General features: G+C 51.9%; 10 protein-coding genes across 10 annotated transcripts; 3 read left to right on the top strand and 7 right to left on the bottom strand.

The window, feature by feature from the left end:
• Nucleotides 1–88: 88 nt before the first annotated feature.
• On the top strand, nucleotides 89–1,741 carry GLRG_01073 (iron transporter; the record flags this gene model as incomplete). Its single annotated transcript, XM_008091758.1, has 4 exons — nucleotides 89–344; nucleotides 490–659; nucleotides 719–1,456; nucleotides 1,514–1,741. 4 exons carry the CDS (start codon nucleotides 89–91, stop codon nucleotides 1,739–1,741), a joined length of 1,392 nt encoding a protein of 463 aa, XP_008089949.1.
• A 262-nt stretch (nucleotides 1,742–2,003) lies between these two features.
• On the bottom strand, nucleotides 2,004–3,109 carry GLRG_01072 (uncharacterized protein; the record flags this gene model as incomplete). The annotated part of the gene is made up of 5 exons (XM_008091757.1): nucleotides 2,004–2,059; nucleotides 2,169–2,218; nucleotides 2,265–2,751; nucleotides 2,839–2,938; nucleotides 2,996–3,109. 5 exons carry the CDS (start codon nucleotides 3,107–3,109, stop codon nucleotides 2,004–2,006), a joined length of 807 nt encoding a protein of 268 aa, XP_008089948.1.
• Nucleotides 3,110–4,458: 1,349 nt separating this feature from the next.
• GLRG_01071 (endonuclease/Exonuclease/phosphatase) lies at nucleotides 4,459–5,382 on the bottom strand (the record flags this gene model as incomplete). Its single annotated transcript, XM_008091756.1, has 1 exon — nucleotides 4,459–5,382. The coding sequence occupies one exon, from the start codon at nucleotides 5,380–5,382 to the stop codon at nucleotides 4,459–4,461; it is 924 nt and encodes a 307-aa protein (XP_008089947.1).
• A 1,029-nt stretch (nucleotides 5,383–6,411) lies between these two features.
• GLRG_01070 (FAD binding domain-containing protein) lies at nucleotides 6,412–8,061 on the bottom strand (the record flags this gene model as incomplete). The annotated part of the gene is made up of 4 exons (XM_008091755.1): nucleotides 6,412–6,894; nucleotides 6,950–7,451; nucleotides 7,519–7,551; nucleotides 7,598–8,061. 4 exons carry the CDS (start codon nucleotides 8,059–8,061, stop codon nucleotides 6,412–6,414), a joined length of 1,482 nt encoding a protein of 493 aa, XP_008089946.1.
• Nucleotides 8,062–9,938: 1,877 nt separating this feature from the next.
• Nucleotides 9,939–11,157, top strand: GLRG_01069 (uncharacterized protein; the record flags this gene model as incomplete). The annotated part of the gene is made up of 2 exons (XM_008091754.1): nucleotides 9,939–10,306; nucleotides 10,368–11,157. The coding sequence occupies 2 exons, from the start codon at nucleotides 9,939–9,941 to the stop codon at nucleotides 11,155–11,157; spliced, it is 1,158 nt and encodes a 385-aa protein (XP_008089945.1).
• A 558-nt stretch (nucleotides 11,158–11,715) lies between these two features.
• GLRG_01068 (FAD binding domain-containing protein) lies at nucleotides 11,716–13,667 on the bottom strand (the record flags this gene model as incomplete). Its single annotated transcript, XM_008091753.1, has 4 exons — nucleotides 11,716–11,889; nucleotides 11,946–12,848; nucleotides 12,899–13,304; nucleotides 13,360–13,667. 4 exons carry the CDS (start codon nucleotides 13,665–13,667, stop codon nucleotides 11,716–11,718), a joined length of 1,791 nt encoding a protein of 596 aa, XP_008089944.1.
• Nucleotides 13,668–15,979: 2,312 nt separating this feature from the next.
• Nucleotides 15,980–16,627, bottom strand: GLRG_01067 (uncharacterized protein; the record flags this gene model as incomplete). Its single annotated transcript, XM_008091752.1, has 1 exon — nucleotides 15,980–16,627. One exon carries the CDS (start codon nucleotides 16,625–16,627, stop codon nucleotides 15,980–15,982), a length of 648 nt encoding a protein of 215 aa, XP_008089943.1.
• A 1,267-nt stretch (nucleotides 16,628–17,894) lies between these two features.
• Nucleotides 17,895–19,292, bottom strand: GLRG_01066 (ATP-NAD kinase; the record flags this gene model as incomplete). Its single annotated transcript, XM_008091751.1, has 1 exon — nucleotides 17,895–19,292. One exon carries the CDS (start codon nucleotides 19,290–19,292, stop codon nucleotides 17,895–17,897), a length of 1,398 nt encoding a protein of 465 aa, XP_008089942.1.
• Nucleotides 19,293–20,326: 1,034 nt separating this feature from the next.
• Nucleotides 20,327–21,020, top strand: GLRG_01065 (uncharacterized protein; the record flags this gene model as incomplete). Its single annotated transcript, XM_008091750.1, has 2 exons — nucleotides 20,327–20,966; nucleotides 21,004–21,020. The coding sequence occupies 2 exons, from the start codon at nucleotides 20,327–20,329 to the stop codon at nucleotides 21,018–21,020; spliced, it is 657 nt and encodes a 218-aa protein (XP_008089941.1).
• A 158-nt stretch (nucleotides 21,021–21,178) lies between these two features.
• GLRG_01064 (integral membrane protein DUF6) lies at nucleotides 21,179–24,175 on the bottom strand (the record flags this gene model as incomplete). The annotated part of the gene is made up of 8 exons (XM_008091749.1): nucleotides 21,179–21,718; nucleotides 21,766–22,049; nucleotides 22,110–22,404; nucleotides 23,017–23,230; nucleotides 23,285–23,760; nucleotides 23,816–24,022; nucleotides 24,077–24,091; nucleotides 24,164–24,175. 8 exons carry the CDS (start codon nucleotides 24,173–24,175, stop codon nucleotides 21,179–21,181), a joined length of 2,043 nt encoding a protein of 680 aa, XP_008089940.1.
• Between the last annotated feature and the right edge of the window lie 2,561 nt (nucleotides 24,176–26,736).

Here is a 26,736-nt window from a genome sequence, read left to right as displayed (position 1 = left end):
CGTTCGGAGTTCGGAATGTTCCTAGCTATTATTGCACCAGTTCTCTGTTTGACACCTTCATATCATTCTCACCCGCGTAGCAAGAACGATGCCCCCAACTCTCAATGACGAAGAAGGCAGCCTACCCTCCGAGCAAACAGCACTCCTAGGCAGTGAGGGTGACAATGCTGGCGGCACGATTCTTGTGGCCCAAAGGGTGACTCCCCAGACAGCACGCCGGCTTTACCTTTCGCACTTTTTGTCTACGTGGAACTCCCGCATGTTCGAGTTTGCCGCCGTGCTGTACCTAGCGACCATTTTCCCGGCGACTTTGTTGCCAATGTCGCTCTATGCCCTCACCCGAGGTCTGTCGGCCTTGCTGTTCGCGCCGACCGTGGGGCATTACGTTGATAATAATAACCGCCTCGAGGTTGTTCGGGCATCAATAGGCAAGCTCTGCTTTCACCAGAATCCTGCCAGATACCGGGTTTTGGGCTAATACCATCTCAGTATTCCAAAGACTGGCCGTGTCGGCATCCTGCGCCGTGTTCTATGTTCTCTTCATACGTCTGCCTTTCGGCGATCATGGCAGACTGGGACTTCTTGCCCTTCTCTCCGTGCTGGCGTGCGCCGAGAAGCTATATTCTATTATCAACATGGTCTCTGTTGAGAAAGACTGGGTAATAGGTTTAGATGAAGTCAGATCTCTTGCAACTTACTGATGGGCGCTTTCCCCTAGGTCGTGGTCCTTGCCAAAGGAAACACGGAGGCTCTCGCAACTCTGAATGCACAAATGCGTCGAATCGACCTTTTTTGCAAATTGCTGGCCCCTCTTTTCATCGCTGTCATTGATGGATTCTCGACAGAAATCGCCATTATCGTCAACTTTGCTATGAACATGGCGTCGGTTGTGGTGGAATACTACGCTATTGCGAAGATATATGATGAGGAACCAGAGTTGCAGGAACGCAAGCCCAAACCTAATGCCGAGCTTTCTCAGCTTAATTCCAACCCAGAAAATGCGGCACCATCTGCAACATCAGGACGGAAAGTGTGGCAGCTCTTGGGAGAGTTCGTTTCGGACTTCACGTTTTACTTTAGCCACCGCGCGTTCCTGCCCTCGTTCGTGGGCTCACTTCTTTATCTCACGGTCCTCAGTTTTTCTGGTCAGATGGTGACGTACCTTGTTGCGTCTGGCTATACCACGACGTACATCGGTGTGGCAAGGACAATCGGCGTGGTCTTCGAGGTATTGGCTACATGGATAGCACCTTGGCTTATCGGAAAGATTGGCCCACTGAGAGCAGGTCTCTGGTTGAGCAACTGTCAGGTCCTGCCGCTCATCGGCGGGTTGTCAATCTTTTGGGTGTTCACGCCGGACCCTCTGATCTCAGCGACCAGTCTGGTCGTTGGAACCATCATCAGCCGACTTGGACTCCGAGGTTTTGACTTGTGTATACAGATCATCGTCCAGGAGGTAAGAAAAACCATTCTTTGTGGTGGAGATCCAGTATTAACCAGAGTGGCGCTACAGGAAGTGGAAGCCGAGAGCCGTGGTCGATTCTCGACCATCGAGGCAGCCTGGCAAAATACATTCGAGCTTCTCTCGTTTCTCTCGACGATTGTGTTCTTTAGACCGGCACAGTTTAACTGGCCTGCCTTGATCTCTGTGACGGCTGTTACCTCAGCGAGTCTTGCATACACAGCGTACGTTGGTCGGAAAAGGGGCCATTTGATTCATTACGAGAAGCTTGGTTTCTAGGGATCTAGACCTGTGAAAAGTACCAGAAAGACAGAGCGGGAGTGAGGAGATGTGGTTAGAACCGCGTGCACGGTTAAGATACCCATTCCAGACCCTAAGCTTTCGTTACTATCTATTGTCATTGCCGAAGACTCAAACGAACAGCTATTGTCAATAAAGATCTTTCAAATGCTACTTTGCTGGCTTGGCTGGTCTATTTGGGAGTAGAGGCGAACTTGGAGCAAAATGATGACATCTTCGAGGATCGTCCCGAGCGAGCCCATCAGCCATGGTAGGCTTGTGAGAAGATAATCTCTGTCTTGCCTGTACGCGATAACGCTGAGCCCATACGTTAGATTACCTGTTATCGACAAGAGCAAGAACAAAGGCGCAAGACCTGATAGCAGATTAGCGCCAGGAACACAGCACATGGGGTGATAAAACCAACCCTCGCACGATTTCCCTCTGTAGTTCTTGATGATCTGGGGTATACGAGCACTGTATTTGTCAGTCACAGGCACACTTTGCGGCTACGAACTCTTACCAAAGGTAGCAGACGGCCCCGACAACTCCAAGAGCCGAGCCGACGGACTCGGAGATGCCTTGTAAATGTGAATCGGTAATGCTTACGCTTCCAGGGGGCTTATCACCTCCAAGCAGACCAACCGTACGAAGCACGAACCAGCCGGTAACGCCAAGCAGCTGTACCGCAAGAATGCAAGCCAAGTTGAAACGCCAGCCATGAAAGGTTCGTACCGCCTGCACGAGAATCTTCTTGTCCTCTTGGAGCGTGATGGCCGACTCGCTGTCAATATCTTGAGGTTCACCGGACGTTCTCGGGTCTCTAGCAGATAGCGAGGGCCCTAGAAGCGGTTGGCGATCATGAGCCGGCAATGCCGTTGAATTCGGCGGGTCGCGGGTCCTTTGCTTAGAGTTGTAGTAGAGACACTGGCAGATGAGCGTAGTATCCGAGAAGCAGAGGTAGCCCGTGACGGCGATGCTTGCCGGAGCAATGTGGTTGGCCAGTCCCCCTGTGCCGGGTACGATAAACATTAGCTCAGGATGAACGGGTGTGGAGTTAAGATGCCAAGCCGCGGGGTTGCAAATGAACTTCTTACCCAACAGATTGGTCACGTCACCTAGGAGCCAGATGAAGAGAAAAGCCATGGACAAGCTATCGGCGCTCTTCAGCCTATAGTTCGCAGCAAGCTGTGGCAGCTACGTCCCATCAGTCCATGAAGCGGGGAAGTCCATCCAGCATCCAATACCGCTTACCAAAAGGCACAGGAAGGCAGCCATACTGATGCTGCCGAGGATCTCGGATGCGTCATCTCGCGAGATAAGGGTCTGGGTGGGCAGCACAAGCCGGCCAAACGTGGCCATGGCCATGATCGAGGACGTCGTTGGAGAGAGCCTCGACTTGGATCAAAGTTCTAGAACACAGAACTTCCCACCAGAGATTCGATCGGAAAAGGAGACGTGGGTATGAGCCAACGTCTTGTGACTGGAAGAGAGCGTGACTATGTGCGACAGCGCGCATAGTTAATCAATGACGATAAGAGATAAACAAAGTTAGTGTTCGCCATGTGCCAGCGCCGTTACGGCTGACTCATCTGAGAGCGCATAACACCTCTTTGGATTCCTTGCCCTATTAGCGGCTGGCTAATTAGCGGACGGACTGTCGGGTCACCAGATGCGAGCCGCCGTTTCTATCTGGGATTCCCACGTCCACTAGCAATGAATATTTCTCACTAGATGGGGGCCGCTGCAGCCAAGCGCAGTGTTTTGACAATGGGGCGCAGTTTGAAGCCAATTTTAGATGTATGTAGCAGTGGGAACACGACTCGGTACTCACATCGATGGACAACAGTTAACAGGGGCCTGAAGCTCGCCAGCATCTTCCAGTATCTCAGCTAACGGTCGACAGCTGGTTAAGAGAGGGAGAATAGCCAATGCAGTCTCCAGAGGTGTAATAAGTCACATCGTGCAAATACTTGATGTCTTTCAAGAGAGACTTTCTTTCCCAGTCAAACATCTAAACTCCACGCATATTACGTCTTCCTCGTCGCCCTTTCTGCTTCAACTTGCTCGTCGACCATGTCGTACAGTTCGTAGTACTGAGTCAAGACTTCAGATAATCGGCCTGTAGGCTCCGTTGCAGCCAGATACATCGCATGCCTGTGACCGATTTCGATTTAACTGTCGTCCTCGTCCTCTAGACTTGATGTCGAGCTTATCGACGACAAATTTGGATTCTACTCCTGCTTTGTTTCAAAGTTTGCTCTCAATTGCAATCCTCCCAAAGTCAATCGGGTGAGGTTGTCATAGACATCACTACATCGTCCCACGGAGAACTAACAGGCTAGTTGCTGCACGATAGGTTAAGTAATTTGCCGCAGTTTCTCATGCGATGCCACCAACTGGATTATGAGTCTCGTCAAACTACAATTAGTCAAAGGCTTGCATAACTTACCATTAATTAGGTGTACAGAGTTAGCTTGAGGCTTTGATTGGTCTTGCCGCCGTCTACGCGTACTAACCGAAGAAATGTACATGTGAAAACAAGACATTTGGCACGAGAACAAGCATAAGACCAACAGTGCCCGATAAGAGAAGAATCAAAGGAATGATCACATATACTTGTGGGTGGTACTTGAAATTAGTCCGAGCAGGGCTTTTTGTGTGCATTTTCAGCCATATCAATTAAATATTATTTATTACGTTCTGGGTATCTTCGTTTAAGACAAAAGGGTTACGTCGCCGACAACGGGGCGGTGATCGCTGATGACGACGCCACTAGCGATGTTGCTCTTGATCTCAATCTTCTGGACCGAGTATTTGTTCGCCGACTGGGGTCCAAGCCAGATGAAGTCGATACGAGAAGCCGAGTTCTGGAGGGAGGTATCGAACGTGGTGTACGTCCCCGTGAGGCTGCCAACCCTCGGAGCCTTGTTGTACAGATCCTCCACAAAGCCTCCATTCGCCAGGACTCGGTATGCGGAGCCATTGGGATCCGAGTTGAAGTCGCCAGTCAGGGTGACGCCCAGCGGGCCGTACGTCGACTGTACGGCCTGGATCCTCGACACAACGACCTTGATTCCCTCGGAGCGGGCCTGGTCGCTGACGTTGTCTAGATGCGTGTTGGCGTGGATGAACCTCTTCCCGGTGGCAATGTGCTCGAAAACGCCGATGGTGACGATGCGCCTGCTGCCGGCGCCCCAGCCGTAAGAGACGACGTCGGGAGTGGGCGACAGCCACTTCGTCTCCTGGTACAGCAGCCTGAGCGCGTCGTTGCGGTAGAAGATGACGCTGAATTCTCCGGCCTTTTTTCCGTCGTCGCGGCCGACGCCAAGGTGCGACCAGCCGTCGCCGAGACCGTTCTGGATGTCATCCTTCTGGTTGTTGAGGGCTTCCTGCAGACCAACAATTACCGCGGCGCCGGCCGGCGCGGCGTTAGCGGCATCCGAGATGGCCTCAAGGACGTAGCGCTGTCTGCAGCGAGACTTGGTGATGCCGCAGAAGAGATCCCACCACGGCTTCTCGCCAGATTCGAGAGAGCTGGTGGCGTATCGGATGTTGAAGGACATGATGCGGATCGGCACGCTTTGAGAAAGCACCGCCTCGGCGAGGACAAAAGGTACGAGAAGAGTCTTGAGCTGCATCTTGGGCAAGTAATGAATGACTGAGGTGGGAACTAGAAGACCTGGTGGTGATCACATTCTCTTGTAAAGTCCTGGCGGTAGACATGTCTTATATACACCGATCTGATCATACCTAGGTAAGCATTAGGTAGATAGGCACACTTGCCCAGACCCCCCGACCGAATAGAGCAGTTCAGAAGACCAGTGGCAGGGATCTTTTCGATATATCGCGGCTTTTACGGGGTACACAGCCCGTTAGGGCTATCAAATCCGGACGCGGGTAGTACTCTCGTGCATGTAAATTGCGGAATGCCGTTGTTGTATCGAAAAAGGGGTGGTCGCGATAAGCCTCTGCTTATGCACCGGCGCAAGACAGAATGGGTGGAATTGGCTTGGCAATGGCCTACCACAAGCTTATCCCTTATTCATGCGCTGGCTTTTGATCACAAGGGCTGTGATGTCCCGCCGCCCTCTAGAACCTCATACAATCCAAGATAACAGTAGGATTCTTCTACCCTGCTTCTCTTTCTCCACGAACATCCTACTACCTAATCTCAATGAAGCTATTGAGACACTCTGCTAAAAGCTGTAGAAATAAGCTATCATATAGAGTTTAATGGGGCAGAGGTTAGGGTTCATGTTAGAGTTAGAGCCTGGAATGTCATATAGTTAGGATTGATATGTTGACCAAGTGGCAGTAGATTAGCGTAAGTGTGCAGCGGCGTATCCTCGCCCTCAGTCGAGCTGAAAAACAATTTTAACGTGCGAGCCCCACCGGTTCCTCTATCCGCAAGCTCTCGGTATCCGTCAACGATAATCCCTGAGTCAGGCTCCCCCTGGTCCGGGATGAGCGAAGCTCACAAATACCTACCTGTACAAATGGATACTGAGGGGACCATTGACTCGCTCAGGGCACGTTTTTCGGCATTTGTCCGTTTACATGGCACGCAATAAGATATAGGCTGCATGTCTCGCTAATATACGTCTACCGTAAATGCTCACTTCACCTCCTTATCTTCTACCACCGGTCTGGCCGAGCAACCTCCACTACTAATCAGCGGAACTTGCCGGTCTCACACTCTGAGGCAAGTAGAAGACCTCTTCTGGATCAACTTCTTCCTTGATCTCCTGCAACCTTGCAACATTGGACCCCCAATATTCTACTTGAGCTCTATCCTGGTCCATGTTTGCGTCCGGGTAGCTAAAATACATCCCGCGAGCGCCCTGTTCCATACCTACGGTGGTGTTCGCGATGAACTGGTCGAGAAACGAGAATCCGTCTTCGGGGTAGGTGGCTGATAAGGCGACAAGGTCATAGAACTGGTACAGCAACAACTTGCTCCGGTATGCGTATGCCGACGAATTCTCAGCTATCTGAGAAATTGCCGAGTTTTTGCCTCCGTGAAGGTCAACTTGAATCCACCAGAATCTCCTCATAGACTTGCCGACAGTATACCAGTAGTCTACAAAGGACTCAACTTGCGCATCTGAGAGCTTGTCTGTATACAGACTTGAAGAATGGAAGTTTTCTTGCTGTAAATGTCTAAGTAGGTGTGCCGAGATGGACTGCACTTCCGAGGTAGCTCACCAACTTGTAGTTGTCCTTTTGATCAAGAGCCATGCCATTGCCAAAGTGCTGCAGATGGCCAAGCCAGTCTGTCGTTTGCGAGGTTGTCAATCGCCCTCCTATAGTTGCCAATAAGGGATTGAGTGCCGCTTGTAGACCTGTTTTGTTGCCGTAGAACATCCCTTCCAAGGTTGTTGAGAAGGATGATATGGCCAGTCTCATGTTGAGCTCATTCGGCATCGTGGTCTCAGCCCAGGCTTGCAGCTTCTTGAACCCGTCAACCGCCTTTTCTGAATCCCATTGAAGCGCGACCGCGAAGTTGGTCGCCTGTTTCGGGGCATCAAATGTCTTGAAGTAGAATTCGGAGACGACGCCGAAGGAGCTGCCAGCACCTTTCAAGGCCCAGAAGACGCCTGGGTGCTCGGATTCAGAGACGTTGATGACGGTGCTGTTGGCGAGTACGACTTTGGCACCCACTAACCAGTCTAGGGCCAGGCCTTTGGTATGCGCGCTCATGCCGTATCTGGGTGGATTCGGTTCCTAGTTAGTCGGGGCCAAGTCACGCACAGCGGATATGGATGAAGACTCACCCGCCATGAAGGACGTGACCACCTACACCAACACTACTTTTGTCAGACAATAACCAGAAGAGAGAGCCGATCAACTTACCCTGGACAGGTTCCGTGACTTATGGCCTTTCCACCTTGCTTGTATAGCTCAGTCGCAACATGCCCAAGTCTGCTACCCGCTTGCACGGTGGCAATTCCGGTGGCATTATTGAGGGTGACGTTGTACATGCGGTCAAGTTCAAGCACCAGGTGTCCGTCTTCACCACCGAAGCCAAAGTTGGCGTAGCTGTGGCCGCCGCTTTTAGGGGTCACTTTGACGCCGTTATCTCGGCCACATTTGACGGCTGCTTGGATGTGCTCTGTCGTGAGAGGGGCGGCTATGGATACGGGCACGAACGGTATTCTGACGTTGAAAGGCGCCGCATCAGCAACCCACTGAGAAGAATCCTTTTCGTTGTAAGGGACCTCGGCTGCGGCGAGACAGTCGTCAATGATGGCTTTCCTGGTCAGCGGGGAAGCAGAAGCAGCTAGAATCGCCGCCAAGAAGGCGATCCTCGTGACCATCGCGTCTGTAGGCTCGCGAATTCCGCGTTTCGGGTTGGCATGAGAGCATACAAGCGGTTGGGCTGAGCCAGGCCTTTATTAAAACACATATGACAACAGGAATCAAACCACATGACTGTGGCAATCCATTGTTTTCCATCTTAGGCGATGTCTCTATGTGGAAAGCTTGGTTGTTTCTCCGTTCATCGGTTTCTTCCTAAGTCTAGTCGTTCGATGCTCGAACAAGATCAATATAACGGCGGCTGCTTTTGGTCCTTCCGTCTGCCAAGATATGGCATGAAACGTGATATTGAAGTGGAGACCAAAAGGATACCCAACGCTGAGCGTACCGTGTAATGGGATGTGCCGCCATTTCGGCTCGACACCTCAGTCACCATTACAAGACGCAAGCAAACATTTTGAGAAAACAATTCACTGTCTATCAAAGTGAGCCAAGTCACCAGGCATCGGCTGTCTTTTACCCCAATTGTGGCTACCAATCAACTCGGTACGGAGGGAGTAAGTTGATGGTCAAGTGTATTAATTTGAGGAACTGACATCAAGCACTAATTTGTCGGATGACGAGTAGAAGGACAGTTGTACTCAATTGTCGTTGATTGATTGATATTAAAACCTATTATGAACATCCCTTTCAACCAAGGATGTGTGCCTCGCTCGATGATCGGTCATCAATTTAGATTAAACTCCTTTAACAGCCCTCCGCTTAAACTGAAGCTCTTAGGTACACAAGGTTGCGGTTAATAGGCATGCAGGTAGCGGAACCGCTATAAACCGACTCGGAAGAAACACCCGGAGTGTTAGTCAGTCCAGCTGCGCCAAACACTCGCTGAGTCACTTTGTTTATCCTAACAACCGTCTACAGCCAGGAACAAAATCAAATTAACATCTGAACTCTATACAAGCTTATTGCTGAGCTACATGACTGGGAATTAAGCAGGAATAACATACATGCTATTGGTATTTCTATTCAAGGGACGTACTGAATTATGCGCCGTTGCTTCCATCCAGAGCCAAGATGTACAATGCTTTTTGTGGGCGAGGTGGTCAATGCAAGGCGTATGGGGGCCAAGTTTTTGCTTGTGGACCGCCAGTCGTCATTTATGCCTCGCCAAGAGGTTTAGGCTATTCTGAATAGATTGATTAGAAGTAACATCATGCACTGCTTTCTGAACAATGGTTGCAAGACATCCCGAGGCGACCTCAAGAAGAAGGCGTGCTACGTTAGCACTCGGGAGAGATACGCATACCAATCAGTTGATTTGGCAACGATGAGATCTCTATACTGCATGCAGCAGGATAAATAGTGTCAGGGTATCTCCATCTCTGCCAGTCCAATCGTAGCAATGTAATCCCAAGTCGGCCGGAACCACAGAACAGCCGGAGTCCATCGGAAAACTGCCGGGACTTAGAAGGGATTGCATCATCACTCATCAAGCCATAGCGCACAAGGTCACGAGAAAGGGAACCGCGCTTCAATCTAATCGGCGGGCAGGAAATTGGCATCGCACTCATCATCATATCTGCTATTAGCCAAAATCCGGCTGTATTGCAAAGCCGCACAAGTTATGTTTGCTTTCGGCACTGGCCTCCGCAATTTACTTAATCTGGTGCTTCGGAGGGGACGCTAGCCCACAGCTGCTTATAATGAAACAAGACAATGCATGCTTTCAGGGGATGGGTTTGCTGCACTGGCAATCTAACGAGGAGTCTCGAGTTGATGGTTCGCTACCAGGCCTGGCGATACTGTCAGATGACGACCTACATCCTGGCGTTCTGTTAACCTGGCGATCGAAGGACGAAAACTAGTCAAGAAGATGGGATTTTCTTTCCAAGAACCACGAGAGCTTTAGCTACATGCGAGCAACGTTTTTTGCATAATGGTTAAAGTTACCTTCGCCTCTGTCTGCCTGGCAGCCGTTCCCGGCGCCATCGGGGCCACCCTCATCGCCTCGCATTACAGCGGTCAGCTCTACACCCTCAACCTGACGTCCACGAACCAGCTCACGATCGCAAAGACGGTCAGCTCCGGGAGCCGCATGCCAGCATGGCTCGACTTGGATTCCACGTCGAAAACCGTCTACATACCCGACGAGGTCCAGTTCGGACAGCCACTTCTGAAGAGCTTCTCTGTCGCGGCTGACGGCAGCTTGACAGCGAAAGGCCAGGTGCAAACCGCTGGTGGCGAGCTGCACAGCACGCTGTACGGAGGATCAGACGGAAAGGGATTCATCGCTTTGGCGCGGTAGTGAGTCTTGAGGGATGCGGCCGTCTCTGTCGACCGATGCCCATGTTGACAATCATAACAGCGATGCCTCCACAATCTCTACATACGCTCTCCCGTTGAGCGGATCAGCTCAAGCTTTGCAAAAGTTGACCTTCACCATGTCCCAGCCGGGCCCCATCCCGTCTCGCCAAGAAAAGCCGCACCCGCACTCTGTCTTCACCGACCCTTCAGGACGGTTTCTTCTGTCTGCCGATCTCGGTGCGGATCTCATCCGCGTCTTCAGCATCGGCAGCACTGGCCAACTCACCCAGTGTCCTTCTGTCCAAACCGGCCCTGGCGACGGACCCCGTCACGGAGCGTTCTACACCCAGGGCAACACGTCATTCCTGTACACCGTCAACGAGCTATCCAACTCCATCTCCTCTTGGTCCGTCGCTTACCCAACGAGCGGCTGTCTCAACCTTGTGAAGAAACAAACCACATCCACGTTCCCGGCCGGGAAAACCGCCCCGACAGGATCCAAGGCCGCCGAAGTGCACGTGAAGGGCAACTTCGTGTACGTGTCGAACCGGTATGATCGCTCTTTCGGCTCGCAGGAAGACTCCATCGCGACGTACTCCATCGATCCTTCGTCTGGCCAGGCTGCGTTTGTGGAGCTCACGAGCGCCTTCTCGTACTTCCCACGAACCTTTGCCATCAACAAGGCCGGCGACCTCGTCGCGGTCGGCGGCCAGACAAGCGCCAACGTCGCCATTGTCGAGAGAAACGTGACAACGGGCAGGCTTGGAAAGCTGGTTGCCAGTCTGAAAGTCGGAAACCCAGGCAATGTGAACCAAGAAGACGGACTAAGTGCAGTTATCTGGAATGAGTGATATACTACTTCGCCGAGTTGTACAACGCACATGTATTCAATTCCTTCACATTTGAACCTTTCTAGCCCAAAGGGTATCTTAAAGCCTTCAGCCGCGTATCACTGTTCTCTCCATCAGAGTGCTGATCACATAATTTGATGATCAAGGAACAATATCATTGTTCATCTGCTGCTATCATGGCTCTTACCATTCCAAAGTTGGACATTCAATATCTCTGGAAGCGGTATTGCACCACGGAATCCACTCAATTCGAGATACTCGCATGCGCACATAACTTTGGACCTGTAATGCGAGACCTTTTGTTGTCACAAGTGTTTCAGGGAGAGAATGCCCAATGGAGGGTCGCTGGCTTGTCATGCAGTGGCATCGGAATCTCTAACCAGGTATAGCGTAGACGACGAACCTTGATAAACCAAGTGGCACCATGGCGGTTTAGTGAGATTGGAGTTGATTAATTCTGTCTGTATTATCAAGATTAAACTCTCTGAGACGGTGGTTCGATTTCACAAATGGTATCTCTAAAGACCAAATCACATCTTCATTCGCCGAGGGGCATAATCATCTCGCTTTGCAAAGTCGGTTGGCGTAGTCAACAACATTCCACTCCTCGCTGCCCGGCGTGGACCACGAAAAGAACACGCCGTCCGGATCCCACTTCTTCTTGGCGGCGACAAGCTCGGGGTAGATCGGTCCCCAAAAGGAGTCTTGCCAGTTCTTCATGAAGGCATAGTTCTGCAAGGGTTAGTCTGACGAGGGCCCCCAGTAGACGGTGATGCCACCAGGCTTACCTCATTCACGTATGCTAGTCCGTTAGGCCCAGCCTTCTTGAACTTCTCTGTAATGGTGTCGACCATGAGGTCGTTGAGTGCCATCTTCACATCCCAGGTCGCGTCCAGAGGTTGAGGGAGGATGGCCATCGTCCGCATCGTTGCTCCCCTCCATCGCGGGTGCATCGCGCTGTGGGCCTCCATCGTCTTGGTACCGGGATCGAAGAAGTGGCTGACGATGATGCCGGACTGGTTTTGCGCTGGAGCCAGAGCCAGCTGGATCGCTTCGGCGATGGCGGATTGGTTGTTCGCCATGTCCTCGTGGGTGAAAACCCAACCACCCGTAAGGCCGTTTTGACCCGCAGCCTCCGGTTCGAAAACATCGTTGTAGAGGGTGTAGTAGTCGGGGTATTCTCTGGCGCCAAAGTCGTAAGGGATGCTCTCGGCGTCGAGATATGACAGAAGCGGCTGTATGACAGCAGTAAGTTCTCCGGCGGTCTTGCCCATACCCATGATGGGCTGCACGTGCAACGCTCCACCGAGGGCTGGCGGATAGAGCTCGTAGATTCCGTAGAGCCCGTTGTCGACCAGTTGGTTCCCGATCTCATGGAGTTTATTGACGGCCTTTGTAACCTGCTCAAAGTTTGCGCCGGTGGTGGCGTTGACGTCCAGAAAGAGTGCTGCCCCGGGAGTGATGTCTGGGAATGTCTTGAGAGTGACGGACAAGACAACTCCGTAGTTACCAGGACCGCCCCCCTTGAGGGCATAAAACAGATCCGGGTTGTCATTGGAGTTCGCAACGGTGAAGTGGCCGGATGCAGTGAGCACTTCGAAAGAGAGTGCTTGGTCTGCAGCGAAGCCATAGATACTGGTCAAGGGCCCGTGACCGCCGCCTCCTATGTAACCTCCTGCAACTCCAACAGTCTAAAGCCTTGTTAGCTGAGCGACCAGCGGCCTGTTCGCGCCAGACGTACATTGCACTCGCCCATTACCACATTCTGAGGCGGGTCGCGGGCATGAGCTGCTTCGGAGATCTCAAAGCCCTGAACTCCGGCCCCGATCGTGATCGCTGGCCCGTTGTAGTCCCCTGGGCCCGTGTAGTTGCCAACAAAGGAGATGTCCTTGAGGTTATGCGTGTTGATGGCCAAAGACCCGGCGCCTGCGCTGCGGCCCTGGAAGTCGTGGCCCGTGTTGCGAATGACCAGCCGCAGGTTGTTCGACTTTGCAAAGTCGACGCCGGCTTTGACGTGATCTCTCGTCCAGGCGATGATGACGAACTCGGGATAGTTGCCAAGAGTGCAGGTACTTGTTGGGTCTGTAGGAAGTTCGCAGGTGTTGTTGCTTCCCCAGGTCCAGAGCTGCGATGCCGGCTGGGCAATCCTGATGGGCTGTAATCAGTCGCCTGTCTCCAAGTTTTATGGAATAATAAACTAACTGCCACCCTTCGTCTGCCCAATTCGCAGTTGCCTCAGCGCACTTGGCAGCATCGTATGTCTCTACCCCGCGCAACTGGTTGTAGCAGACGGCTGCCGGCGGGATATGCCTGACGAGGCTCCCTCCAACGGTCTTGTTGAGCTTGTCCCAGGCGCTTGGCTTCGGCCAGCAACCGTCTGCCGGGGAACATTTGCAGTCGTACTCCGTGCCATTCTCTCGATAAGATACCATATTTGACGCCGTAAAAGGAGTGGCGGTGGAAGAAAGACATGCCACAGCCAGCAGGTTGACAATGAAAGTGGGAGTCATCTTTTTCCAGGATCGCGGCGAGTCCGACCGGCCACAGCCTTGAACTTGACTTGGAGCTGTCTGGAACGCAGGTTCTTGTAAAACGGCGTTTTTCTTCGCCATTTTGTATCTAAGGCCGTAAGACACTAGCTTCTCGCTATCATCGGTCAGCCGGAAGCCACCGGTGCAACTCCCTTTCTCGTCACAGCGGGACAGGGGATTTTGGTTTGGCTGCATGGCCTTGTTGTACTGGAGCCGAGCTAGTTGTTAGCAGTCGGGGAACAAAGGTCCGGGTGACGATCGGGACTTTTCTAGAAAGGGAGGACAGAAGAAGCCTGAACATCAGCACGTCGAACTCGAGTGTCAAACGTGCTACGATACTATCTAATACCGTACCAGCGGCTTGTCGATCTTCGCTAGAAGCCGGGATTGACAGAATAAGATCATCACATCTACGGATAGAGTTGCAGTGAACTATATCTTGGATGAGTAGCTAGCTAGCGTGTATCCGCCGGCGGTGTGGGGTGAGGTCATGCGATGGGTCAGGTCAGCCAGTAGGAAATAGAGCGACACAAATGGCGCAGGCAACGTGCCGAGCGATCCCAGGTAAGATTCGTTGACGAATATGACGGCGATACCTGTAAGTTGTCGGCAAATTTGCAGCAGCAAAACCGAGACTCTGGGTCGCCCTACAGGGAGCATGCGGTGAAACCACTCAATGTCTGTCTGCCGGGAAAGGCGGTACTCTGCGAGAGGAAGGATAAAACCAAGTACCTAACCAAGAGGTAGAGCGAGAATATGAACACAAGGATTTCATGGCCGGCTGTGCTGGTTTGTGGAAGAGTCAAACTCTCGGCTCTTCAGAGTCTATGCCTTTGGCACAAGACGTTTTTCTCCATTTTCCAATTTTAACATTACCGGGCACGTACCAGCGCACACGGCACAGCGCCGAGCGGCATAGCTGACAACCCTGCTTACTTCTGCAGCTTGCCGTGCATGGCATGGTGGGCTAGTGTCTCTCGCACTTCATTGGTACGGACTTTATCTCCGAAAACCGAAAGCCCACTGTTCGAAACATGTCGACCGTTGCCAGGTGAGTACCTAGCAAGACAGCCAACGTTCCAGAACAAAGAACATGCACGTCGAGGCTATAGAGTTTGGGGAGGCAGCTCATCACGTGTAACCATACAAACTGTCGTCTTAAAATATCGCGTTACCCACGCGAGGGCTGCCGCTTGCTTTCTGAAAACTTTCGGCGTTTTGTGCCGGGCAAAGCTATGCCGATTTGCTCTGGGCAACGGGATCACCGATTAGTCATAGTAGGACCTCACTAAGTAGGTTTGACATCGAGTTTCCTGTCCCCTCAACCCCGGGCGCGGAACTGTACGCCTGAGCGGTGAGAGAGATTGTCGTGGCGCCGGACGAGTAATTTTGATAGGACCAAACCACATACGGTTCTGAAAGCCGGAGGGAACTGACCGGTGGGGGGGGGATGAGACTTTCTCTAGACAAGTCGCCACTGACAAGTGATAGGTTAGCCGAGCCACGATTTACAACTGGTATCGTTAGCCAACAGCGCGGGTTATTGTAGACATGCAGAAAAGCATAACGGACATGGGACAACACAGCAATGTGAGACTCGGGGGAGAAATCTTGCACACGTTTGCCATTGCGGAGGCGCTGTCTGATATCACAACTCACCAAGGTCGGAGAATAACCTATTCAGAGGACCTTGTGAGTGGCCCATCGGATCTTGTAAACGAGGCAACCAACGGTCGACTTGTGGAAATACGACCAAAACTCCAGTTACATGGCGATGGGCCAAGGTCGAGTTAATTTCCCCGTAAAAGCCAAGCCCTTGCACACGTAAACTCTTATTCTCTTGCTTTCCGTCGGCCCACAAGATGAACAAGAGCTGGGATATTCCGCTGCCGCTTGCTCATGCCGATCCGCCACCGAATCCCATACAACCTAGAGTTCTGCCAGGTGGAGATTTAGAGAGGACCTCCAAGGAACGCCTAAACGAGATTAAAACGCTTGTTATTACGAGAATCCCGGATTATTATTACGCTACCAGCACCTGTAGTAGCGAGAGGGAAAGCAAAACATGCCAGTAACGAAGCAGAACCGACACATTGTCTGCGCGGCTGACTCAACAAGCGACAAGTCGACATATAATCGAAACACGGGGAACTGAGAACATTTGCCCCGACGATGGCACGATTCGCGGACGACTTTCAAGAAAAAGAACTTTGGTAATTGATTTGCAGAATCATTCTAACCACGGGCCTACCTCGTTACAACCGCTGGGCCCTCGCATCTTCTGGTACCACCTACCGCCGCCGCAGGATAGGCACGACCAGTTTGAACTGCGGCATGGGCCTCTTCCACATTCTCCCGTTGACATCCGTCGACGGCCACGAATGATGGGCGAAGAAACGATGGGTATCAAACGCCCCGAGACCAATTTCCAGCTCCGACGCGGCACATGGCCGCACCTCAACAAACTCTATCTCTTCCAGGCCGCCCCAGGTCTTGGGCCTGCCGGGATGTCTACGCTCGCACCTGCCGCAGGGGGAACCGTCGTGGTGCGTGTCGAGGTAACGGTGCATCTTCTCGCGCAGGGCATCGTCTCCCGTGTCGAAGCCGTTCAAGTCGACGAGGTAGAGCTCCTGGAGTGCCGGGAACACGTCCGTGAGGAGCCGGATGTTCTGCACCCAGTGGGGCTCGTAGTTGGAGTAGATTGTCAGGGGGCCGGGGAGGTGGGCCGGGGAACGGATGTGGCGCTGAGGGGTGTCCGGGTACCAGACCTTCCCGCCAGCAACGGCTGGAGGAGGCCAGTCCTTCGGCATCTGGCCGTTCAAGAGGTTGCGCGTCCCCTGTTGGGCCTCCAGCTGCCAGGTGTGTGCGAGAGTCATGCGGCGGTAGATCATCGTCAGGCTGTTATCGTAGCTCATCTCCTCCCAGTTTACCATATTCATGGCAATCGAAGTGAGCTGCTCGAGTAGGGGGTCCCATGTAACCTGCTCATGAATGGCGTTCTGGAACTCATACAAGAACGGCCAAGAACTGTAGGTGGTTGGGATGTGGACAAAGATCAGATCACCCAAGTTGCAATTGTACGGGTCGCCAAGCTCGCGGGCGGGCTTCCCCTCTTTGTGCACAACTTGTGTCAAGCTCCAATCACCCTGTTTTTGCGGAAAGGGATTCAAACGCCGACTTCGCTGCACCACTTCCCGGCCCTGGCGGTTCGTGTCCGCGATTGCATCCCTAGGCGGCCTCGGGTTCGTGGTACAACACAAGGCCCCCCATTCCGCCGAGCTCGGGAGGATATGCCGGTCAAGGGGCCAAAACGTGATGTAGTTAGGCCGCTCACTGTAACACACGCATCCGGGAAGCGGGGGGATCCTGGGGCAGGCGTCGCTCTTGTGAACTACCGCTTGTCTAAGTGAGACAAAACGCATGGTCGGTGTTTCCGGGTTAGAGGCAGCCTCGAGAATCAAGTCCTGAACCTCGGTAGGCAGACGTTGGTAGAATGGAGCAGGGCCTTCCCAATGGCTCCCTCCTTGAGTGGTAGATTGGGTCATTCCAGAGTTGTGAATCCCAGTTTGCGTACTAGAGACGCCCAGTCGGTTCGATCTTCGGGTCCTGCGAGGCACTAGGCTCGGTCTGTCTTGTTCCGTGAGGCCTGCCATTACACCTTCCGACAGAGGGTTAGACGTATGGACACGTTAAATAGTGTTAACGGCTGAGATAGCCAGCTTCTACCTACACTTTAGCTTGTTGAGTTTGTTGGTCGAGGCGGAATAGAGAACTGATGTTGATGGTCTGAAGGAAGCAGTTTGATGCAGATGTAATAGGCTAATGACGGCAGCCACTTCCATATAATATACCCGGCCAGACGAATGGTCGATCATGCTGAACACACAACAATGACTTTATCCATAATAGCATTGTAGACTTCTTTGACATTATTCAGTTTGCCTTTTTCTGCAGTTGTTTGTACAGTCGTGAGCAGACACCATGAACCTGGATAAAAGAGGCTCCTGGAAAATGGTCAAAGAAAGGGAGATACTCGACTCCTATTGTTGATAGCGTTTTGTGTGAACGCAAAAATAACACAACCGTTGGAAGATGAAAACATTCCCACCCAGTTTTCTAACAACGAAAACCAGCGCCCTTGCGCATAGCGCTAACGCCTTTCGAAAGACTTTTGTACTACTTACATTTGGGGTATCAAAGCGACATTCACTGTCTCCCGATCGGGTAGTTGAACATTAGGAGGCCATTCAAGCCGCCCACCCAACCATCGTCATCGTAATCGGAGGTGTCGCCCTTACCTGGTCCGCAAATGACGCAAGGGACGCCGCCTTTCCAATCACCGTCGGCAGACTCGCCAACCATTTCGCCTTCGACGCGGATCTCAGTGCCAATGCCCGCGCCGGCGCTTCTCTTACCATCGATACTGACCTCAAGCTCGCCATCGCGGTTCTTGCTGCTGACCTTGAGCGTGACCTTTGTGCTCAGGGGCAGCACCAGAGGTCGAAAGCTGAGGCTCCTGGGGCAGATGGGGGTGATGAGCAAAGACTTCACTAGAGGATGGATAATGGAGCCACCAGCGCTGAGGCTGTAGGCCGTCGAGCCCGTTGGCGTGCTGAGAAGTATGCCGTCCGCGACGGCCTCCGTCAAGAAGCGATTATTGAGGTAGATGTCGATGTGGGCGAGGTGAGGTTTCGGGCCGCGGTGGATGAGGAGCTCGTTCAGGGCGTGGATCGGTTGAGGGATATCTCTCTTTGTCAGGATTGTGTCCTCGGGTGGGATCGCTGGCAAGTGCGCCTGGGATTTTGTGGTTGGAAGTAATTGACTGTTGATGTTCTGGCCATTGTTGTCGTAAACGCCGACCCGCAGACGATGCCGGAGCAGAATCTTGGCGGCCCGGCTCTGGCCCATGCTCTTGCCAGGCGAGGCGTGCCATCCAGACTGGTCCCCATTGTTGGTATCGTGTTCTTTCTCTCCACTTGCTACTCTGGTGTGCGGCGACAAAAGATCCTGAACGGCGACACCACTGCCACTCATGTATGCCTCTCTCCAAGCGCGCTTGTACTCCTCAAACTTCCATTCGGCAAGGAAGCCGATAGTGCCAAAGTTGAAAGCTAGGATTGGAGGTACCGCCGAGTACATGCTAAAGTGGCTTGCGGCGCGCAAGATGGTTCCATCGCCGCCCAGCGTTGTGATCATGTCGATTTTGTCGGGAAATGCCGAAGGATCGCAGGTGTAGATGGGGAAATTGAAAGACTCGTGCACCAATTGCGCAACCCTAGGCTCAAAGATCAAATTCAAGCCAGAGTAGGTGCTATTCAGGTGCTTCGCAAAGTCGATGGTTGCCCGGAGGACTTGGGGGGATCGCAGCTTCGGCATCAGGAGGATGTTTCGCGGCGGCGTCGGCCAGTGCAGGGTGAGGAGACCAGAAGTTGAGTTCGGGGGGTCGCGGTACTTGGGGATAACCCTAGGAGGCAGTGAGACGACATCGAGTATATCGGCCGCGCGCGCCGTCGCCGTCGTGGAGAACCCCAGCGGCTGAAACGCGCGAACCGGCGCCGCAGCCCGCGGCCGGGCGCAAAAGCGAAGTGTTCTAGCCCTGAACATTCTGACAGAAACAGCGGTGCAGAGACCAACCGAAGGAACGGATCTTGACCGACTGTTTGCGGTCGAGAGTCTCTCTCCGCTTCCTTTCGGGGAGGAGAAGGGGGGAAAGCACTTCGATTCGTTTTCGTCGCCGTCGTTGTCGTCGTTGTCGCGTCCGAGTTGTGACGGTAGTATAAATTGACAATGACGACAATTGCGAAGACGGCGAGTGCCCCACTTGTGCTGAACCCCACATGAGCTCCTCTTGACCGAGACACACCGAGCTGACTCATCATCGGAGACCGCACCCGCTTATGGTCCGGCTCGGGTAAAGGTCTTTCCGAGTCCGGCGGAATCGGCCCGCAGCCCGGAAAGTGTCGTAACCTACGGCCCCACTCACGGGACCGAGAAGATCAAACTAAATGTATTAATGATGCTTTCACCTAGCCATGCCTTGGCAGACCTGACAGTTTCAAAAAAAATTCTCAATAACTAACATGCAGACTCCCACTTGAGTGTATGGGTGCATGATCAATCATGTCTAGCTCCGAAGGCCCCACCCGGCAGCGGCCGGCATCAGCAGGATCGGTAGAGCGGGTCTGGAGGTGCTGAGTCGACGTCAACGGCGTCATGTAGCTCACGGATGTGTATGAGTTAGCATAGGAGAGGTGCCGATTTGACAATGGTGTGGAAGCTTGGCTCAAACTTCACATGGACGTTGAGTATTTGTTACTTTGCGCGGAGAGCTTTTGGGGGGAGGGGGGAAGGGAGGGAGGGAAGGAGGCAGTATCAGAGGCATGCAGCAGGATACAACCCTGCTCCGAGGTCTTTCTTTCTTTTTAGATTGCTAGCGAAAGAAATCGACCATGTTCACCCCGTGACAGTCTTATGATTTCACCAAAATCAACAATGTCGTCCATGGGTGATACCGAGGGTCTATTTCTCCCTTTAGATCCCAGCGCCGGATCGCACACCAATAAGGGCCACCCATCTTTGTTCGCCGCCGATCCGCTGTCCTCCAAGTCCTCCGAGATTGAGACGGGAGACGAGCAACGATGCCTCTCCCGGTCCTCTCCAAACAACCAATACCTGGGGTCACCCTCTCGGTAGCAAGCCTCATCGCCCTTGCCGATCTCCATACCATCGCGAACCGCGCTGCGCTTACGGGGACGTCTTCCTGGGCCGACGCCCTGGTCCTCGCCCCGGGCTTGCACTACCAGCATGCAGCCGAATGTGTCGCGGGCAACAGCGGTAACGGGACCTCCTCCGAAGCCTCTAGCTCTGGCGGAGATGATGGTAACGGCGGCAGAAAGTCCACGAGACCAGCCGGCGTCTATGGCACGCAGGAACACCCCGGCGGGCGGACGACAGACTTCCGGGTCACAAACCCGGGGATGCTACTCTTTCTATCGCAACTCAGGGGCCGGGAAGAGCGCGCGCAGCAGCATGAAAGAAAGACAAGGAGGAAACGGACCGACAGCAGAGTCGAAGCTCTTGGAACTGACTCCGACGACAGCGGGGGCGAGGAGAAGGTTATCGACGTCGACATCAGCCCGTCTGGCCACCGCCACCACAGGCACGGCGAGGCCTCTGCGCACCACCCGCGCTGGAATGAGCGCGGCAGCCATCTGCTGTACCTCACGACCCCGGCGCTGACCCTCGCGACTCCAACAGTCATGATTTTACTGGCGGACTGTAAGTTATTGCTACTTTCCTCTGTATAAGGACTTAGGTTGTGCTAAAGCGTAGAAAACTAAGGGTGGTAGGCCAGTGGAAGATTTGTCTCTGACAGGAAGCCCGATTTCAATAGGTCGGGATTCGATCTTCTCCATCAAATTTGACCGATACTCACAAAACTGTGATGTGAGTCAGGTAGAACTCGAGTTAGCCACACTGTGCTTTCTTGTTTATGCTACAAGGCTGTTCGGCCGAACTTCGATCATTTCTCCACCGACTGCAATGTCTTCATCACTTGCTTCATGCAATAAAACATCGTATTGAGCCTCTCTGATCCATCTCCACTCTTTGGCAGAAGAAACAACAACGAGACTTGTGACAACACTCCCAATTCCGACCAATGACAAAGTATTGACTTTAGAGTGCCATACAGCCCAGTCCAGAAGCAAGGCCCAAGCCACCTGGGAGTATATCATAATGATAGCAACCGATGATGCATCATCGGCAATGCCTGCGGCAAGAAGACACTCCTGCCCTCCTTCTAGCGTCGAAGAAATGATCACACGATATATCAACTGGCTAACCATTACGAAGCCGAAGATTCCAAGTGGTATTAGCTTAAGCCATGAAAGCGCACTTGTAGTTAGGTGAATGCTCTCCATCGAGAAAAACGCGATCGTTGTTATCGTAACTACTGCCCATGCAAAGTACATGACACTGACTATATGGTGCTCCCGATCCCCAATGCAACGAATCGCAGTAAGGGCAACCTTGAATATTCTTAGCAAAAGTGATTGAGTGAACACTATAAACTTACCGACCCGCCACAAACACCAACCAGCCCAAAGCCAACTCCAGTCATTCGACTTGTGGCAGATGCTTCGGCACTAGACTGCGTAGGGCTCGTAAGTGTGGGCTGCGACCCAAACAGAGCGTCTGGTTGCACAACAAGAACCACACCCAACAATGCCATCAGAGCTCCGACACGATCGGTTACTTCAAAAGTCCTGGAATGAAGATATCGGGTCAAGATCATGGCGGCAAGTGGTCCGAGAAAGTTCAAGGCTGTAGCCTCGCTAAGTTTGAGATACATGATGGAGACTGACGAATAATGTGTCAGCAGTCTCAAAAACCTCTTGAGTGTTGGGCCAAGTATCTTACAAAAAAAGCCAAATGCCCCAAAGACGCCCGCTGTTGCCCGAAGGGCCAGTAAAGGCCTCACCTCGGGCAACCCCAATGGAAAGTTGGGAGCCCCAGTATAGCAGAGGTAGAGAGCGCTGGCTAGGCCGGTGATAAGAAATCGCACAAACAGAACTTGAAAGGGATGCATGGGATCGTCTTCTGTTTCGAATAACTTGGCAGGGCCATTGAGAGCTGCTGCCGAAAACTGAGATGCCAGGACAAGAATCGAGGGCTTGTGCCTTTCCAGAAACGACCGACTCATGGCTTTGCCCATCTGGAAATCGTAGGAACGTGGATGAAATCGGTTCGTTGAGAAAACTCGTCGGTCATGATTGCTCTAGAAGCTCAACTTACTGAGAACTATCCTAGAAGCTCCGTCTACCCAACTACTCATTCTGTCTCCAAGGGGCTTGGATACAAGGCTCGGAAAGCCTCAAATCGGGGGGAGGTTACCATACGGTTTCGAAAACGAAACGATTCAACTTTGAAACGGGACCCCTAGCGCAACGCTGACATAGGCCCACTGGTAAATATCAACCCACAAAATCTGGGTCTGGAGCTTGGGCCGAATTATGCCGTCTCTGACGGCCCGGGCTCCCACTCAGAGCTTTACTGGGATCGGAAATACGGATGTGATGGCAGTAGTCAAAGAAGATATGGCATCGCCGGTACGGATGCAGGATCCGGAGCCTGATATAAAGTCCGTGTCACCTGCAGAGGAGATGAGGGCGATCGGCCTGCCAAGTACAATTCTACATTATAAGATACCTTTATATCGTTCTGATGCCATGTTTGGCCGATATTTCCTTTCTATCAAAGGAGCAACTCATTCGCTGATCATGCTGAAACTGTGGCTTTGAACTGTGATTTCTTAGGTGGCGCTCACTATCTGGACCAACTCCAGGTAGTGATGAAGAAGCGACCCCGCGTCGCCATCCAGACTCAATCGCCCGAATAAGCCACCGCAGATGGCAAGGTAAGGCATCGTGGTCTTCCGGTCGCATTCCTCGCCACTGCCAACGTAATAGACAATAAAACAGAGGGAGACCAGTAGAAGCTGACCCATGTCACCCCACCGGCGGCTTGACGAACTGAAATCTCTAATGGAATCATGTTAGACGCAATATGACGACAACCAGAAGTGCAATGCTTACCTTTCAAGACCCCTTTCCCAAAATAGCCCGCAATTTGCCAGCTTGACCACAGCAAATGCTGACTCGATGCAACGCTCCGCACATTTCTTCCGTGTCAGCTCAGCAGCCCTGGATGACTTCAAATCAGCAGAAGGGGTTGACGTTATCCATGGACAGTGAATAAAGAATATCGCTCCATGGTACATGCAGAAGACACGGAATGATTTCCGTAACTGCCGGTCGTCCTCAATGTATTGTAGATTCTTGGCGTCGCATGCCTCGCTTAGTGGTGCGGGAAGCCTGCTCACCCACTCGTTGAGGGCATGGTAACTCGCCTTAACATGATGATCGGCAGAAGACGGGTTTTTGAGTGCTCTTGGGCTGTATTGGGACTTCATAACATAGTGAAGGAGCTCCGAGTAGGTGTACGAGACCGCGATCATGTCGTCACCTTGTTCAAAAGAGGGAAACTGGGTTGCCCATTCAGGATCCAAGATCTGAGTTGTCGTTTAGTACAAGGAGATAACGATATTTCATCTCATCATCACTCACTGGAAGAATGCCGTGGTGAATCGCGTAGTCAGTCTCCAAGCTGTAAAGAAACCATATGCTACGCTGTGCAAGCTCTTGATCTTCCTTGTTCAAGCTCGGTTGCTGGCCTCTCGCTGTATGCACAAGTCGAAGCTCCCGAGCACAGCATACAGCTGCAGTAATCTTGTCCCAAATAAGAGACCCATCGCACATGCAAGCTATGACAGCCTACGGCAGGTTACAATCTGGGGCTGGAAACCTTTCCCTAAAGTGATTGCTTACCATGAGTAAGGTCGCCTAAGGGCAGGTAATTAGCATGTCTTTCAATAAGAACTGGGATGTAAAAGTACTACGTATGAGAACACTTACTTGAAGCTTCATGAGACTGCTTGGCGAATTTTGTATTTTGCTGTGAAGTGCCAATGTAGATGAAAGACGCAAGCGGGAAGCACGCATTTCATCCACACTTATGGGTTCTTGACCTCGAAGGCATGCTGTATAGTAGCCTATTGCCAAAACGGCACCAGCGAAAACAGTGACCACTTCATCAGCGTCTGGCTGTCTAGACTGTTTGATGATCCTATCGACTGCAGATCGAGTAAGAAAGTTGGCGATACTGTTGACAGACGACGTAGTGTTAGTCACTAGAACTTGGTTCATAGAATAATGCAGTTGATGGTCGCAATACACTTACGGACAGTTGTCTTCAAAGCATGCTGTATGGGAAATTTGTTAGCATTACACAAAGACCTGAACTGCATTCCGCTTACAATCACAGTAGAGAAAGAGGGAAACTTCGCTATCGCGACAGTGTCTGTTTTCATCCAACACCTCTTTTCTTCCCGCGGGTGACGGATTGCCACATAGAACACGTCGAAGTTCGTTGACAATCTCGATAGTTTTCGTCCTGTGTGGTTCCTGACTAATCCTTGAAATGCAGCTGAGCAGTCCGTAGAGTTCCGATGCAGAGAAGTCGACGGTTGCTGGGGCCTCGTTTACGTTCGTCAACTTCTCTTCCATATCCATATTTTTGCAGGCGGCTTGTGCTGATTCGTTAAAGTTGAAGAGCTGCGACCACTCAGTCATTTGTGTTCAGTACGAAAGCTCGGGCTTGTTCTCTTACCGTGTTATAGTCTGGTGGACTTATAGAATGCTGCCTTTGTTCCCAATGGTTATTTGACGTGATGCATTGTCCTGGGATTGGGGATGGGGCAGGTTTGGCGCCCTGCAAACTTGTAAACTCGAAATTGAATCCCCCCCCTGAACTGCATTCTGAAGGCGATGAGTCGAGCAATTCCAACAGCTCATCTTCCCCTGGGATTGGTACATCCAGCATACCAAAATCACCGTACTGTGAACTAGGGTATGAATTGGGTAGCGAGAGCTGTTGCATGCAGCTCAAATCATCCCCATGAGGTTCCAATTCAATACTGCTATTTCTATCATCTCCAGATGAACTCGGTGTTGATATGGAGTCTTCGCAGGAAAATCGTTCCCAAGCTGCATAAGAGGAAGTGATCTGGCCGGCATTGATATCAAGCCTTCGTCTGTCATGAGTTGCTGGGCTCTTGGCATCGGTTCCACCAATATTCTTGCGAGGTCGAGGAGCTAGGGGGGGGTAGTAACAAGTTTGACCTTTGCGCTGCAATGAATGTTTAAGTATCAATATAGTGAGCGTAAACGGGCCCGTCAGTTGGATTCCATACCTCGCAGTGTAGGCACGGGTCCGCACCATCGCCTTCGAACAATTAAAAACAATGTCAGATTTTCTTGAAGCTGACAATACTTACAGCGAACTTTTCTTGACCTGCATCCCTGACAGGCACCTCTCCTGCGTGTAACACGACGCATATTGAAAGTTCTAATTGAATCTTATGTAGAAACAAATTCCTCCTGTTAATAGAGCCACGTAAAGGCAGAGCGTCAAGTTGGAAAGACCGTCGGCAATTGTGAGCGAAGAATGGCCAGGTACGGAGTCTATACGATCCAGCCCTAAGTATCAGTTTCATTGAGTTCGGAGGACTAATCCAATCACCGCCTCAAGCCTCACATATTGTTAGATTCAGGAGGCGCACCAGCTAAATCATACGATAGCTGATGGGGGGACTGGGTTACCAAGTCGGTAACGTAGGTAACACTTCCCTTCTCAATGCCGGCGGAGGTACCAAAGCTCCAAGATGCTTCAATCTGGTGGCTTATCGGCTCGGGTGTTTGGCCAGGACCAGGTCACGTTGGAGCTCGCTGCATGACAAGACATCAGCAGATAGGCGGTAGGCCTATCGAGTAGCAGTAGTTTACATTAGCAGAAATGCAGCCCATTCTTCTAAGTTCGAGTCTATACCACGCGATCCATGCTTGATTCTATCCTGTTCTTTTTTCGTCAGGTCATCTGATTTACTCGGTAGACAAAATAACATTTTGACCTGACTCTCCGTAAACATGGTGCTCTGCGATGTCGTAATTGAGAACCAGAACTTTCGGTAGGCGCCAGTGAACCCTGAGCGAGAGACATGAAAGATCATCCAAGATAATTTAGCTGACAGACGCGGGAGTTCCATTTACAATACTTGTACCAGTGCCTTTGTGTATAAGATACCGTAGAGGCTAGAAACCAATAATACGTATTACTGCTATCGATCCTTCGACAACTTAGGCGTCCGATATGTGGCCGGACTGCGAAGCCAAATATTTTTAAGCTTCGTATCTACATCAATGTCTCTTCTTGCTCAAGTTTGATTTGATGCTCCTGATTGCGAGTCAGTGTTTAGAAACATGCATGTAGACAGAGAATAACTTCCACTAGCTCTGGTAACTTGAAAACCTAGGTGCAGCACAGGAAGAAGCTTGTACCACTCTACAGTAGTTATGAACGTGTTTACTTACAAAAGCTCGGAATCAAAACCGTGAGACGTGGAGGAGTGGAACAGCAGTTTGACTCATTG

The sequence above is a fragment of the Colletotrichum graminicola genome, assembly GCF_000149035.1.
Source record: "Colletotrichum graminicola M1.001 genomic scaffold supercont1.3, whole genome shotgun sequence".
Lineage (NCBI taxonomy): Eukaryota > Fungi > Ascomycota > Sordariomycetes > Glomerellales > Glomerellaceae > Colletotrichum > Colletotrichum graminicola.
This window is presented reverse-complemented; position numbering and strand designations above follow the sequence as displayed.